The sequence below is a fragment of the Diabrotica undecimpunctata genome, chromosome 2 (genome assembly GCF_040954645.1).
Source record: "Diabrotica undecimpunctata isolate CICGRU chromosome 2, icDiaUnde3, whole genome shotgun sequence".
NCBI lineage: Eukaryota > Metazoa > Arthropoda > Insecta > Coleoptera > Chrysomelidae > Diabrotica > Diabrotica undecimpunctata.
The window spans coordinates 88995773-89012357 of record NC_092804.1 but is presented as its reverse complement, the minus strand read 5'-3'; the positions used below and the strand labels follow the sequence as shown (position 1 = coordinate 89012357).

Genomic DNA, 16585 nt, shown 5'->3' with positions numbered 1-16585 from the left:
CAGAGCATAATTCTTCTAAAAATGTTTAACCTCATTATTATATCACTACAAATCCGTATAGAATAAGAACATATACTGAATAAAGAAAGATCTTATAACGATATTGTTCAGGAAAATAAATCGCTTAAGGTAGATCGGACACATGCATACACGCCAAGATGTCAAACTTGTAAAACTGGTGGGTGTCTCAGTATACAATGGAGAGAAAACATCCAATCATATCTTAGAAAATTAACATTTCATTGAAGATTCGTGGAAAATCGATCAACTTGGAAAAAAGTTGTAGTTAGCGAAGACCCACTCAGTGTTGTAGCGCTACGTAATGATGACAATAAAGAAAAAAAGAAACAGTGACAAAAAGCAACAAGAATGGACTAATGGAGCACAGCTGCTTCAAAATCTTGATAAGAAAAGTAGAGAAAATATGGGAATTTCAAATAAAAGATGGCGGCCAGTTGGATGGCTGGTATGTGGCGTTGAGGCCGTAGAAGTAGCCTCTGGGGATGTAGGGGGTGATGTACAAGAAATATAAGTATAAAAGAAGTACACCCTATCGTGATAGGGTTGAAAAAAAGGGTGAGAAGTAGAAAATACGCAATATTGTTGTAATAATATTGTTGCAATGAATAATTTGCTGATAGAGTTGGTTAGGTGGCGTTGGGGCCTGTGTAGATGTACAAGAAAGCCTCCCCTGACGTCAGAGGGGGTGTGTGTTCGAAATGGTAAAGAAGAAGCGGTGAAAAGATGAGTAAAGGAAATTTTATGGTGTTATGTAGATATTTAGTAACAAAATATGATAAATGGGGAAATTAGGCAATGCAGATACGTCGTATATATTGGTCATTAGCAAGCTAAAAAGCAACGATTTAATTTTTTAGTATTAAATAAAATTTCATTTTATTCATATAAAGAAACGAATTTTTGCAATTTAAACCATCAACTAGATACGCCCACTTTCTGATAACGCGTAAAAGTATATACAGTTTTAAAATTAAGAGAAAATGATAATTTCATTTTATTCGAACGAATGTTTTGTAATTTAAAACCATCAACTGAATACACCCACATTCCGATAATGCGTTAATGTATATAGAGTTTTAGAATTTGGAGAAAATTATTATGATCCTTGCTTACACGAAATTTAAATTAATACGTACATACTATTTAACACATAAGTATTTTATTATTAGAAACAGGTCAGGACTAACGAAAATTTCAAACAAATATAAAATTACTATATATTTATTCGTTATGTTAAACGTGTGTCATTTCATCAATGTCTTCCATACGGTGTAGATTAGAAAAGTTTTACGAAAAAATACAAATGTTAAAAGGCGATATACAGTGGTACGAAGATAGAACTGCAATTGAAAAACGATTTGCAGACCTACATTTGTCAGAAAGGAAATTACCAAAAACAACACAATACCCGTTAAACAGAATTCAACCGACAAGATGCCTCAATTAACAACCTCATTCATCATCCTCACAGCTATTGTTAACAATGTCCTTTATACAAACGTTCCAAACAATGTTAAGAACCTGGCGATATGTTTTAACGATGTAAAAACTGATTGCAATCGAACTGAATGGGCTCTAATGAATCATAATGTGGTAAATTATGGACAGCTTCCAGTATTTTTTAAAAAGATACCAAAGTCAGGAGGAACATTCTACAAGATCATCCTAATATCTCCAAATAACACCGAAAGTGATTCAGAATGGTACAAAACTAATAATGATGTCGGGAAATATGGTTCATCGATTATACTTTTAACTATCGTGTTAGTAATAAATGTATTTCTAACGATTAATATTATTATAAAATTTTTTGTAAATCGCAAATGTAAGTCATGTTGCATTAAAGTAAATATGTAAAAAAGGAAGACAGTCTTTTTTAATAAAACTAAAATAATACGTTTAATCTTTTATTTAAAAAAGTCTAATTTACATAGGTAATATCTTTTCACAAAACCATTGGCGGAGGTGATCCACATTTCTCTCAGTGCAGGAAAATAATCCAGTGGCGTGGCAATTGTTAGCATTATGAATAAAATTCCCCGTAGCGTAAGGTGTATCACCAAATTTGCAGACATCAATAATTGTAGGAAAAACTCCAATCATTTGACATTTCTGCCTTAAAAAATCTATTTTTTGTTCTCCTCGAACGTAAATGTAATCGGCAGCATACAATAACTTGGATTCTAGTATTTGATTTATTTTGGAATATTCAACATCCCCATGAGAATACCGAAGACCATGAATGTTTTTCTCCAAGTATGCAGCAGTCTTCTTATCTTGATTACTCAATGTAGCAAACGGTTGTGGAGACGTAAATATATAATGACATCGTTTATATCCAACTTCAATGGTAAGCTCTTTAGGTACGAACCACCCATCTGCGGTGAATCCCTGAATGTCTACGAACGCTACTCTCATGATGACGGCTTGTCTGCTACTAACACTTCATTCAACTTATCTAATCTTTTTAAATGATATTTTTGATAACTTCAGTTAGAGGAAAGTATTCGAGTAGGCTGTCGTGAATAATTAAACAATACGCTCGAGTGCCTGCTGGAAAACCTTCATCTGCTTCGATTTCCAACTTAACATCAACAGTTCCTGATCTGAATGAAGTATCATCCTGTTTGGAACAGTCGAACGTAAATGAGGCATATTTTTTAAAAGCCTGATAATCCAAGATGGGATGTTTTGTTGACGAATGAGCATAACTGGGAAAGAATTCGGTATAGTTGTAGTGAGCTATAGCATAGTCATTTTTATCAAAATCTAATTGCATTTTCTCGTTAGGCCAATATTCCCCATTAATAACCACTCGTATGCTTGACATTCTAATGTGATCGAATAACGTTGGATTGACGTGAATGTCATCTCGTTTAGAAGTTTGAAAAGCTACAATGACATAGCGTGGACGTTCAACAGCTGAAGTTGTCTTTACACTCCATATCTCACGTCGAGATCCTGCCGTAAGTGAAAGTAGTTCATTGAGCTCCCATTTACGGAAAGGTATAGTTATCGGCGTATTATTCTTAATCGGAGTCATTAATTCAATTTTCACATTATCATTCGGAAAGACATGTTTGACCTTGAGTTCCATGCTTGTAACAATTAAAGATACTGCCGTTGTCGTTGTGGCGTTAGGTTCTTCCACTAAAATACAGTCCCTATCATTACGTGCTCGAACAAATCGAAACACTTGACGGCCATAGGTTAATTTATTGTAATCATTGAAAATGTTAAAAATATGTTTTATCGGAATCAGTAAACTAAAGCTGTCTCCTGATAAATGTGGATTATTTGGATAGTTCCATCCTGCGGTACTGAGAAACTAAGAATCTTCAGGAGTATAACACAACAAACTGCGAATAGTGCTAACTACACCTGGATCTCGAACTATTTCTATATCATGTGAACTTTGGATATATGTACATGTATCAAACAAGAAGGCTCCAGCATTCGGTGCAAGAGAAACAGTTCCATTACCCGCTTTCTTTACACTTCCTTTAATTTCCAAAAGTGTTTCGTGTATAGCAAAAAATGCATCTGATTGATTTATGATAAATTCAACAACGTCGCTATTGTTAAATGACTTGATGTAAGGTGTGTATGTATGAAATTCTTCTTTTCTAATAGTATCGTCGAACAGAGGTTTTTGGTAAATGTCGAAAATAGGTGGCTGAGGTTCCTGAACCTGTCGTCGAATATATTGACGTTTTGGCATCCTTCAACTTCAATCCAATGGAAACAAGAAAAGCTTTATTTGCAGCAGACACGTCACGCCGCTTGTAGGATTTCCGTGAGACTAATGGATATTGATGTGTAGAGTTTTGTTTTATAATTAAACCCATCTATATCGTTTCCTTAAAATCCAAATGCAGCGTACTTTTCTCTCCTCTAAAGTTGACAGGTCTTAATTCTTGATCGACTACACTAACGGTAATTTTGGTAATTTCACGTATGCTGTTGCTTACTGGTATGAGGACGTTATGAGGACGTTCGTCTATAGAAAAACCAGGATCAACACTTATCGGAAAATGTAGAATGGTGAGCGCAGGTTTGTCCTCGTAGAAGGCTTCGGTAATGTTGCATTCAAAGAGAATATACTCGATACTTTTATAATGTTGACAGGTTGATCTGAAGAATGCGTTTCTCCTGGTGCCAAAACTCTATTTGAAGAGAAACCCAATAATTTTCCAAGACTATCATCTTTATCGAAAGTAATGGTGTGATCCTGACAGAAAATTTCACATTTAAGCGTATTGTTGTTCGGTCTTAAAGTAAACTCCCGAACCGAATTGTATTTATGCAATAATTCATTTTGAATGTACGCTTCGATATCAGTAATTTCATAGCATCAGGATGGAATTTCAATGCTACGCAGCTTTGTATGATCATTTTGCTCATAGAAATAAAACTTTTCACCATCAATGTTTGGAATTGAATTAAATGTATGAAATCCCAACACTGCTACATAATACTGTCGAAACGGATTAAGCATAAGAGGCACTTGAGGAGTAAACGAAAACTCGTTTGTAGTACTCGTTAGGGTCAACAATCGAGACATGACTGATATGCTGTAAAAGATGTAGTAAGTTAAATAACAAAATATGTTAAAAATTTCTTTATTCTTCTTATACTGTTACATGTTTTTTTTGTTTCATTTTTCTTATAATATGACACTTTACAAAATACACATTTACTTTTCATATACATTCCACAAACATCACTCCATTCATGTTTATCATAATCTTTCTTGCAAGGTAAATACTCTTCTAGTGCATGACGAATATCTTGAGGTAGTTCATACCAAACACCGCTCGTTATATTTTCCATAAAAACGCGAATGGCACGTCTTAAGATTTCGTTAGATGGTTGCATTGTAGAGAAACTTTAAGCACAAATGTCCACAGTTTATTTGTTTATAACTTTGATATTGATCGTTATTGTAAAAAATTCTTCCACCGTTCAAATATGATACTAGTTCTCGCGGTGGCTTCAAGCAACCATATGAATCAAAGTACTCTATATTGTTGTTTATCTTCTTGTAAGCTACCCAATGTGTACCTGGGTTCGTTGAAATGTCGAGATTAATTATAGCACATTCATGTTTACGAGGGTTACGCGGTAAATTATCTCTCATAAACACACCACGAAAATTTGTAATTTTAAGTATTTTAGCAAATTTAATCAAGTCCACATTAGTTAAAGGTCTATTAGGTAGCTTCAGCGGGAGTTTTTTGACTTCTTTAAATATAATCCAAAGCCACCTTTAGCGTTTTTTCGAAGGTATAATCCTTTGCCTAGATGTTCCATAGTTTTATTGTGACGTTTATCCTCTTCTAGTTTCTTTTGAGCATTCTTTGAATCAATTACAGTCTTGGCGATTGCGCTTGCGCCCCCCGCCAAACTACCAAGAGCTGATAAGCCTGCAAAGATGGGGATTAAAGGTAAAATACCATCTGATTTTGGTTCCAATGGAATGATTCTTGGAACCCGTATATTCTTTTTCCCACCTACGTTCTTAACAGCTGCTCTAGCTGCTGCAAGTGCAAGAAGGGTTGATTTGCGCAGATTTGGTAACGGAGGAGATCGTTTCAATTTTCTGATAATTGGTTGCAGAACATGTCGCCTAAATGAACCAACACCTTTACCATGTTTCATACCCATACCCAGTTTTCGTTTAGCTTTCATCGCTGTAGTAGTCAACCAGGCAGTAGCTTTTTCACCCAAAGATGCGTCTTTTGCTTTAACTCGTTCCCACGCTTTGTTTTCCAACACCCAATCTGCTTTATGTCGATCTTTCAATGAATTACTTTGGGAATATGCGATATCGTGATCTCTCGCAGCTCGATCTAATGGATTTATCCCAGGATCTCCACGAGCTAGACGGTTCTGTAATTTTGTTCCAGGCCCTAGATATTGGTAGCCAGGAGCGTGCAATTCAAATGGTAGACTATTAATCAGAGAATTCAAAATTCCTTCACCTTGAACGACCAACATTGAAATGGATTGTTTCTTACAAAAATTTCTTTATATAACCAAGTGTATAAAATACATATCAATCACAAGATGAATGTAGTTCAGCAAGATAAGACACTAGTAGTGGAAAACTTGGATTTTGTCGATAACATGACAAGAACCAGTAAACATGGCGCATTGCTACCACATTCTTTTCGTGCTATCATATGTGGTCCAAGTGGATGTGGAAAAACTAATGTTATGTTGGCATTATTGTTTGATCTGAATGGCGCTAAATTCAAAAATGTTTACGTTTATTCAAAGTCGTTGTTTCAACCTAAGTATCAATTTTTGAAAGAAGTGTTGGACTCTATAAAAGAAGTGGGCTATTTTCCATTTAAAGATAATGATGATGTAATAAGTCCCAGTGAAGCTAAACCAAATTCTATTTTCATTTTTGATGATGTATCAACGGATCCACAACAAACAATACGTGAATATTACTGTATGGGCAGACATAAAGATATTGATTGTGCATACCTATGTCAATCATACAATCGAGCAGGTAAACAACTCCTACGTGATAATGCAAACCTTATTGTATTGTTTAAACAGGATGAGCTCAATTTAAAACACGTCTTTGATGATCACGTCTCACCTGACATGACATTTGACCAATTTAAACAATTTTGTTCTGAATGTTGGAAAGACAAATATGGTACGTTCGTCATTGTTAAGGAGTTCGATATTTCTAACGGACGATATCGTAAAGGCTTTGACAAATTTATAAAATTGTAGGTATGATCGAAACACACGCATTGTATAACAATATGTCAGACAAAGAGGTAGCTGCACGCAAGCGTAAAGTTGTTGAACTAGCTCGGGTTATTCGCAAAAAGTATTTGGCACTAAAGTAACGTAGAACAGAACAAGATGAGTCGCTAAATAAACTCTTTAAACCCATTGCTAAACCTTTAAAAGATATTGCGCAATCCTCAAAAACGTTGCATCATGCTATTAATAACAAACTTAATCATGTCAAAAAGGAAGAGGTGAAAACGGAGGAAGAGATGAAAAAAGAAGCCGACGATGACGATGTATTTTCGGATGTAGTATTAACTGATCGAGCTAACGAACATGAAATTTTTGATCCTAATAATGTTTCGAAAGAGGTTATTGATGAATATATCGAGCAATATCCTCCAATGAGTCATAAATATATAAAAGAGTTTTGGATGAAAGACGATAAAATTGATAAAAACTATGGACCTATATATAATGACGAAATTGGTTGGATGTTAGGTAAACGGCGAATAAACTTTAACAAAAACAAAGGTAGTGTAGAAGTCATCAGTGATGGTAGTGAGGGAGGAGGATGGGTACCGGGAACGCCAGGTTTATACCAACTAATTTTTTATAATAGTCCAGAATATTATGATGATAATGATTTAAAACACTATAAAAGTTTATTAAATAGTACAGGGGCTCATCTGGATGCTATAGGTCGTCTTAAAGGTGCAACTGGAGAAAAATATCATCATATTATTAAGCCACTATTTAAACCTATCGATGCAACAACGAAGAAATCACCACCAAAAACTCGATCTACTGCATTAAAGAGACCACCTTTCGAAGGTCTCGCCCGTTTAGCAAAAGCGACTTGTTCATCGTCAACGTCTCCTCGAACATCGTTATCTTCACCATCTAGCTCCAAAGGATCTGGGCTCGTCGGTGATTCTCAATTGATCTACAATGATAATCCTATTGAATATGTGTATTGGGATGATCCAAACGAACTATGTGACAGATTAAAATTGCTGATTGCTTCCCAAGAAGCAGGAAACACATCCCACAATAACGAAATTGTTGCCATTATCACCGAATTACGTGAAGCAGATATTATATATTAATGTTAGGTTGGATTATTGGATATCATTTTCAATATGAGTGTTGACAAGTTTGGTCGTCATCATTATCGTTCTAATGAACAAGTTGTTAAAAAGCTACGTGATGGTTTAAAGCAATCCATTTTGGATTTACAAAACCAGATACATGCAGTCAATAAGGATATTAAACGAGATCCTCCTGTAGCAGGTATACATCTTTCCAATAAGAAATACGTAGATGATCAAATTGTTAATGTCAAAACTTTTTTAAGAAAAAAATTTAATTTGATACGCAATGAATATAATGCAAAAGATGCTCAACTTGAACAAAAAATCTCGAACTCAATTAACAAAATTGAAAGCAGTTTTAATAAATCGATTAATGGGTTAGCTGATGACAATAAATTGGTTGGTTTGAAAATATCTGATTTATCAAAAGACATACATAATTTTAAAAATGATCTAAATATATTTAAACATGAAATGGAGAAGAGTCTTACGGATGCTGCCTACCAAACTACACAAAATATGATGAAAGCTCTGGAAATAGAAAAAAAGATTAAAACAATGGATCTTAATTCGCAAGATTTGAAAATTCGTATTAAGGTAATAGAAGAATTCATTGAAAACAATGACTTAAAGCGTTGAAGATTAAAAGTTTTGGAAGAGTGATGTCCGATGTAAAAAAGATGAAACGTAAAACCATAATACATTACGAAGCGAGTTACAGTTAGATATGCAAACAATAAATGATAATAGGATTCATAATATTGAGCAATGGCAGAAAAGTATTCGAGATGAATCGGATATGAGATCTTTATTAGATAATAAAGTATCAGATCTGTCAAAGACTTTGTTCGAGCTGGATGAACGTTTATCTGCAGCAGTAAAATAAATACAAGACTCACTTGCTATATTAAACACATGTTTAAACCCTTTAGTCCAAAGAGGTAAAGCGTTAGAAGGTAGGCATGGCCAATTCCAAAGAGAAGATAGAACTGGTTAACGAGCTCCATAAGCAAGCACGAAAAAAATATCCGAGACGACGTACAATCATTAAAGGCTTAGACGATTTATGGCAGATGGACTTGGCTGAAATGCGATCTGATTCTCATAACAATAGAAATTTTGAATTAATTTTAGTTGTTATCGATTGTTTCTCGAAATACCTTTGGACTCGTCCATTAAGGACAAAAACGGGTGAAGAGCTAACTTAAGCATTTTCGGATATACTCAAACACAGTAAACGAACACCGAAAAATCTGCAGTCGGATCAGGGGACTGAATTTTACAACAACAAGTTTCAAAATTTAATGAAAAAACATAAAATAAATCACTACTCTGTTTTCACTACCATGAAAGCAGCCATAGCTGAACGCGTCATTAGAACGTTGAAATCCAAACTATACAAGTATTTCAGCTTACACGGTACATACAAGTGGATTGACATATTACCCAAAGTTACGTCTGAATACAACAATACAAAGCATTCAAAAACGGGATATAAACCATCACAAGTGAACAAATCCAATGAAAAGAAGATTTTAAATAACAAGTTTAGGTATTTAAAAATCGCAGGTCCACGAAAATTTAAAGTTGTTGACATTGTACGCATCAGCAAAACCAAAATGTTATTCGACAAGGGGTACGTTCCAAGTTGGACAACAGAATTATTCAAAGTTACTAAATTTAATATTACCAACCCTGCAACATACATGCTCGAAGACATGCAAGGCACACCGATAAAAGGAGCCTTTTACAATGAAGAATTACAGAAAACAGCCAATCCTGATATTTACTTAGTTGAAAAAGTTTTACGTCGCAAAGATAAAAAAATGTACGTCAAATGGCTTGGCCTTAATGCAAAATATAATAGTTGGATTGATAATGACGCCGTCATCTAAAAGGTGGGGGAACAGAAGTATGAAAAATTGAGGATAAACACGTAGAAACACGTTTTTCTTTTCTCAGTTTGTTGCAGTCAGTTAGATAGTCAAAATGTATTCCCAAGATACTGGATACTCAAGCGGCAGCGAGTATGATGTCACCCTTTCACCATCATCCGAAACATCAATCGTATTTGAAGGCTATGACCGTGAGCTGGATGTACTCCTAGAGAAGTACGAAGAAGCGGCCAAGAACGAGACCCATTACCTGCTGTACACATAGTTTTTAAATGAATCATACCAAATTGGATGTGGTCTAAGTCCAGCCAGAACATACACTCCTGCGATAATTATGTGGAAATCACCATGGCAGAAAATATCTTTCAGTACATATAAATGGGAACAATTAATTACCCAACTCAATGAGAATAGTTTTTTCTATGAGAACGTAACTTTTTCTGATGATCCTGCTGAAATTCAGTGCGGTGACCATTGCAGAATTCGACAAATAATCTACGACAACATCAAATTCCTCGAAATAACCAAGCATGACATTAACTTTTGTCTCTCAGAAATGCAAGTGAACACCCTTTTAGAAGCAAACAACGAACTTTTAACACCATATGTGACAATGTTAGAGACTATTGAATTTCCAAATTTTTATTATAATACGCTTAATATTGTTCGAGATAGTTTTAGTAATCAAAATTATACGTGTTTTGACGCCATTCAAAAGTTGTATAGATTTGCACGTGAAGGATATACTTTACAACATGTGGCGTTAGGACAACTTATATTTTTCTGTAAACATAGGATCGCTAATGATCTTGAAAGAATTTAATAAAGCTTGTAAAATATGTATCTATTGTTTTATTTATTTAAAATTAAAAATAAGATTAGTCAAGTTGGTGGGGTCAAAGAGTGAGTGGTCAAAGAGTCAACTTTTACTTGTATTAAACTGATTCTTTTTATTTGAATCAGTATCATTCGAGATGCAAACCAATAAAGTTGTTCTGCTCATCGTAACTGGCATCGTAAGTTTTTGCTTAGGTGAAAATTTTAACGAGACAAATGCGGTATCATGGTTAGAACAATATGGTTATATCACCACAAGTGAAACTGCACACACTGATATTGCTGAAATACTACAAAAGTTTCAAGAAAAATATAATTTACCTGTGGATGGAAAATTAAATAGAGAAACTGTGGAGTTAATGCAGAAACCAAGATGTACACAAGGAGACAATGCGTACGCTGTAAAATCAGCATGTAAAAAATTTGATATAAAATGGTATTTTCCCCAATTTACTCCTACAGCTTTGGAAGTCGCTAAAAGAGTATTTAAAATATGGGAAGAAGCATCAAAATTTAAGTTTACTTATCTGCAAGTCCCAAATCCAAATCCGGATATAACTATAACAGTCGTTCCAAAGCAGCACTATTTTCGATATAATTGTCAGGGTAACAGCGCATGTCCTTATACATTTACAAGTGGTGTATTAGCACATTCTTATTTTCCACCAGTAACTGGATGCATAGAAATTCATATGAATAGCAATCTAACATGGGATTTCAGTTTGAATTCTACAGCAGAGGGTCGAACAAATTTCTTTGCTGTCCTTCTTCATGAAGTTGGTCACGCTTTAGGTTTATCACATAGTAGCGATAGGAAAGCTGTAATGTATCCGTTTTATCAAGATTTACCTACCAACATATCTGAAGATGATAAAATCGGCTTAGAAGAGTTATATGGACCTAAAACTAAATCTGCATCTATTCCAACTCAACCTGTTGTTACTAGGGTCAGTTCACCAACTTTAAAGACAACCACAACAGAAAGATCTAGGAGTAAGGCAACCACAATAGCTAGGAGTAATAAATCGATGCAAAATGCCATAACGAATGTATGTGAATTAGAATATCCAGATTTAATATTTTTAGCATACGCTCCATCATTTCCAACATACCGAATGTATATAGTAAGTAAGGATCTGATATGGAAATATGACTTAAATAATAAAAAGATACCCGCCAATGCTGAACAATTTATAGGATATTTGCCAAGGGGAATTACGAACGTAACACATGTTTTTCAAAGTACCGATGGAGATTTAATTGGTGTAAGTAGGAATCGTATATACGCAGCAGCATTTCCTAGCTTAAGAATTCATACAGATAACATGGTACCTGAAGTAAATAACGCAAGAAGTATTACCGGTTTATTTCAAACAAATTCAGGAAAAAAATTTGTTTGTTTTGATGGCTCATTTATTGAATTTAATGATAAAGGCGTTATCTCAAGAGGACGTATTAGTGATATTTTTCCAGGAATACCAAATGATATTACATCAGCATTTAATTATATTGATGGGCATATATATTTCTTAAAGCAAAACATTTATTACAAGTTTAATGAATTTACAAGAAGTGTCATTGAAAAAGGTACTTTTAATTGGAATATGTTAGGGTTAACTTGTCCAGATAATGGATTATTAAAACAACTGAAATCCTTATAGCTAAAGTAAATTTATATTATAAATAATTAATGTCTAAATGAGAGTTTGTATTGGGAAAAGGTAAATAAAAGTAAATAATTATTTTACAAGAAAGTTTTTTTATTATTTACATTTTACAGATATACAAATATACAGATCGTCTTTAGCAAAAAGTTAAATTTTATTAACATCTTAAATGTTGGAGAATCTTACTCTTTTATTATGATTTCCGTGTAAATCCTCCTCACAATCATATCTATCCTTTAGTTCAAAGAGTACTTCACAAAAACCATTTTGACACCAGGATGATTTTTTTCTAAATATTAAATGCAAGTCTGACGCTAAGCAACTAACATGAAAATTATCAGATACAGCTTTTAGACATTTTTGTTTTTCAGAGAAAATTAATTTAAATACTCTGTAACATGTGCGACAGAGTAGCAAATTATATTTTGATATTTTATAATACCTAAACCATAAGCAATAGTAATCATTAAGTGCAAAAGATTCAAAATCCTCACAATCTATAATTGCCTGACGAAGTGCAGGTAAAATATTTAGTTCTAGATCATGATTCTCAAAGTCACAAACTTGAAAAGGTTCATAAGGAACGGGGTTAGTTTTAATTTGCGTCCATTTAATTTTACTAAATTTTTGAACTATTTTTTCCGTTAACACCCATGGTAAAGGCGATCTGCTAATAAATTTTGAAATTTCATGTGTGTTTTTGATAATAGTGCTTATGCATAAATTTTGTAGACTTTCCATCTCCAAATCTGAAAAATGAATTCACCTATGTGTTATACTATAGTGACCCCATGGTAAAGTATCAAAAGTGTTCGGCAGTAAGTACCGTTTATCATCAAAAGGGTTTAAGGCTATTTTAGTTTGCTCAATACTGTAAACTTCATGTAATTTGGATTGTATACAACGCTGTGTTGCATAAAAAAATGATTTTGATTCGACAGTTTCACAAAAATGTTTTAAACAATTCAAATAATCATCAAAGTTAATTTTAGTCTTTACAACATTCATCTTAACCCCTTTTGACTTTTTAGCATCTTTCTCTCCAGCCACTTTATATGTATATTGCTTTGAACGAAGACCTATGAAGTGAGTCATGATTTTTGAGTTATTCTCATCTTTCATTAGACCAGGCACTTTTTTGTTTACTAAAGGAATATTCCAAGGATTCTTTGGAGGATAATCGCTTGTATCAAATCTATGAATATCAGTCTTAATCATTTCCTCATATATATCATTACATTCAGTTTCATAAATCAGTCCATCAGTATCAATATAAAGCAATTTATTTTGATTTAATGGGAATTTTTGTAACATATAGTCATAATGAAATTCATATATGCAGATTTTAGACAGTTCTAAGATTGCCATTCCAACATACAATGGTTTATTGAAAATAATTTCAGTTTTCTTTAATTCTACTGCCATTAATGATTCATCGAAAATAACGCGACTATGAAACTTCGGGCTAGCAATCAAATTTCGAGCACCTATTCGCCCCTGCGATTTATTGACTAATTTCACCAACCTATGCTTCCTCTGGTTTTCCATAGTTTTTCCGAATACAGCGTTATTCATGAGTTTGTATAAGTTTTTCTCAAAGCTTGTTTTAGCTTGAGCCCTCAATTGTGTATTAAGAGCAATGTAACCTTTTAACCAAGCCATCTGCTTAAATCTCAATACCTTATGAATTCTAGTAAGAACTAATCCATGTGATATAGCCTGTTTTAGGTTCCTGTAGTGAATAACGTAGTTAGTTTTATTGTACAGAGTAGACAAGAGTTTAGATTGTTTGGAACCAGGAAGTTTGCAATGTTCTACACAAAACGGTAAATCTTTATGGTGGTCATGTAAGTTTTCTGGGTAAGAGAGATCAACTTCAAGAATGTATCCCTCTTTTGCATCGTCAGGTATTGACATAACATCGATATTTGTATCATCCCAATGGAAACCTCCATAAGGGAGTGGTTCACTCATCGCCCAACCATATAAATTGTTAACATCAAGATACATGAGATATTTAGAAGGTTTAGTTGGATCGTAATTCATCATATATTTGTTGTTAGCCTCCCCCATACGGTTACAACACTGTGAGATACCTCCACGTATACCTCGTTCATAGAATAAAAGCATATCAACATCTTGTATAGTTTCCAAGTGACATCCTGTATACTTAAGCATTGCATCCCATGTGAAACCCGGGATGGTATAATAGTGTCCTGGATCTAACCCATATGTCTTGTAGCATGTGTCTCTAAAAGTTTCGAAAACTACAGCCAAAAGAAGTATATCTGTCTTCATGTATAAATTACTGTAATCCCAAAGAGTTTTCATGTTAAATTTCTTCCAAACTAATTTAGCATGAGCATAATTTAAATCTGATATATGCTCATCGTTCAGTTTATTGTAAAATTTTTCTTTATTTGGCAACTTTGTTTCATCCAACCGTTCAATTTTATCTAAATAATCATAAAAGAACACTCCTTTTTTAGTTAACAACTTGAACGTTTCATCATCTAAATTTGGAAATTGTTTTCTTAAAATTCCGAAGTTTTCTGGCTTCAAAGTTGAAACTAGGCTATCTAATGAACTCCCCATAAATCTAAAAGTATCAATGAAACGGAAACTAATATTTGTCTTTTTATGGTAAACTGTGAAACTAATATATTTTTCTTTGTTGATGGGTAAAATGGAAATGTGGTACATTTTCGCTAAATCCTTTATTATGAAATGTGAGTCGTAACCACTCATATTGTGGAAGGCTATTGGAACCACAAATGATTTCTTATAATTTAAATTGCACCCACTATGTGCAAAACCTCTAAAATTGCCAGTCAAATGACAATGGTCTTTTACAATATGATCCTTTTTCAAAAATTTTCAATTGCAAATGTGACATCTCTCAGTAGCATCTTTTAAACTTACTTCAACGTTCATGGGTTGAATATCTATTAATTTTGAATAAATAAATTGAGCCAAGTTATCAATTTCATGTGAAAACCATGACATACAATCCATACCCACACGGCTTTTATAAAATGATAAATTATCGTCATAATTACACTTAAAATATAATCCAGCACTGTACGCTGTGTGTCTTTCATATGGATACGTTGATGTAGTTGATGGTATTGGGTGGGATACGCGCAGAGGAACGAGCAGTGATTCAAAATCTGCATATACTAGGAACGGCAATTTTTCTTTGTAAACAAAATTTTTAAATTTAACATATGGTTCCTTGGTGAAACTTATTTTGCAGTCATCTATCTTTTCACAGTAGATGGTATGAGCATCCAACTTTTCTTTTGTATAAAAATAATTAAGACATCTATCACATATAAATTTTTTTCCATGGTGTTTAGAAAGTTGTGATTTGACAAGTTTACCTAAATCTTTTATCCAAATATAGTGAAAATGTATTATATCTTCATCACGTCCACCACTCCATGGTCCGACGTTGTCTACTTCATTATTAAAATAATATTTATTTTGAACTATCAACAAATTGACATGTTTTTCTCGTTTGTGTTTAGTTAATCTTACAGGAAGCACTGAAAAGTTGAAATGCTCGTCTTTAACATTTAGCTCGAAAACGTTAACAGAAATATTTTCATTATTTTTTTCAAAGAGGGGAATTTGATTTAGAGTTACTGGAAATGTAAGACCTTTTAAATTAAGGACTTTGGTGTAGTGAGGGTATGAATTAGTTTGGTTAGCGTTTACGTTACCTGAATATAATGCTGATACAATAGCCCAAGCAAAACAAGCCTGGTCGTTATTCTTAACATTAATACAAGCTCGTTTTTTAGCAACTTTCGGATGCAATTGAATATACGATGAGGCTCCTTTAGCCATTTCAAATTTATTAATGTTTATTTCTAAAGATATAATTTTATTCAGTGCCCAACCACTTTGAGATTCCGCAAATTCAGATAAATCGTTCAAAACAACATCTTTAACAAAAACTTCAAACCAATAATTTAAATCGGTAATAACATCAATAATTTCATTTTTAGTTTGAAAATATTTTCTTTCTAAAATTTCTACATCTTCAGCTTTTTTGATAAATTCCCCGCAAAATGTAGTATTTACTTTTAGTATGCCCATTGTTTTTAAGTTGAATTCAATTTTTTTTTTAAATAGTTTAAAAGCATCAGCAAAAAACTGTAAAATATCTTTATGCTCTTTATTAATAATTATTCCTGTTTGTACTCTACTTTGAAAAATTGATACTATATTTCTCCAAACAACTTTTGCTTTACTTTTACGTCTAATATTTAACCCACCACCCGCAACAGAATTTAAATTTTGAAGT

The 16585-nt window shown here is 33.4% G+C and overlaps 2 protein-coding genes across 2 annotated transcripts; one reads left to right on the top strand and one right to left on the bottom strand.

Annotated features, from left to right (window-relative positions):
- The first annotated feature begins 10743 nt into the window (after positions 1-10743).
- On the top strand, positions 10744-12267 carry LOC140433778 (matrix metalloproteinase-16-like). The gene has a single exon (XM_072521755.1). The coding sequence runs from the start codon at positions 10744-10746 to the stop codon at positions 12265-12267; it is 1524 nt and encodes a 507-aa protein (XP_072377856.1).
- A 768-nt stretch (positions 12268-13035) lies between these two features.
- LOC140433777 (uncharacterized) lies at positions 13036-15021 on the bottom strand. Its single transcript, XM_072521754.1, has one exon. It carries the CDS (start codon positions 15019-15021, stop codon positions 13036-13038), a length of 1986 nt encoding a protein of 661 aa, XP_072377855.1.
- Positions 15022-16585: the final 1564 nt, after the last annotated feature.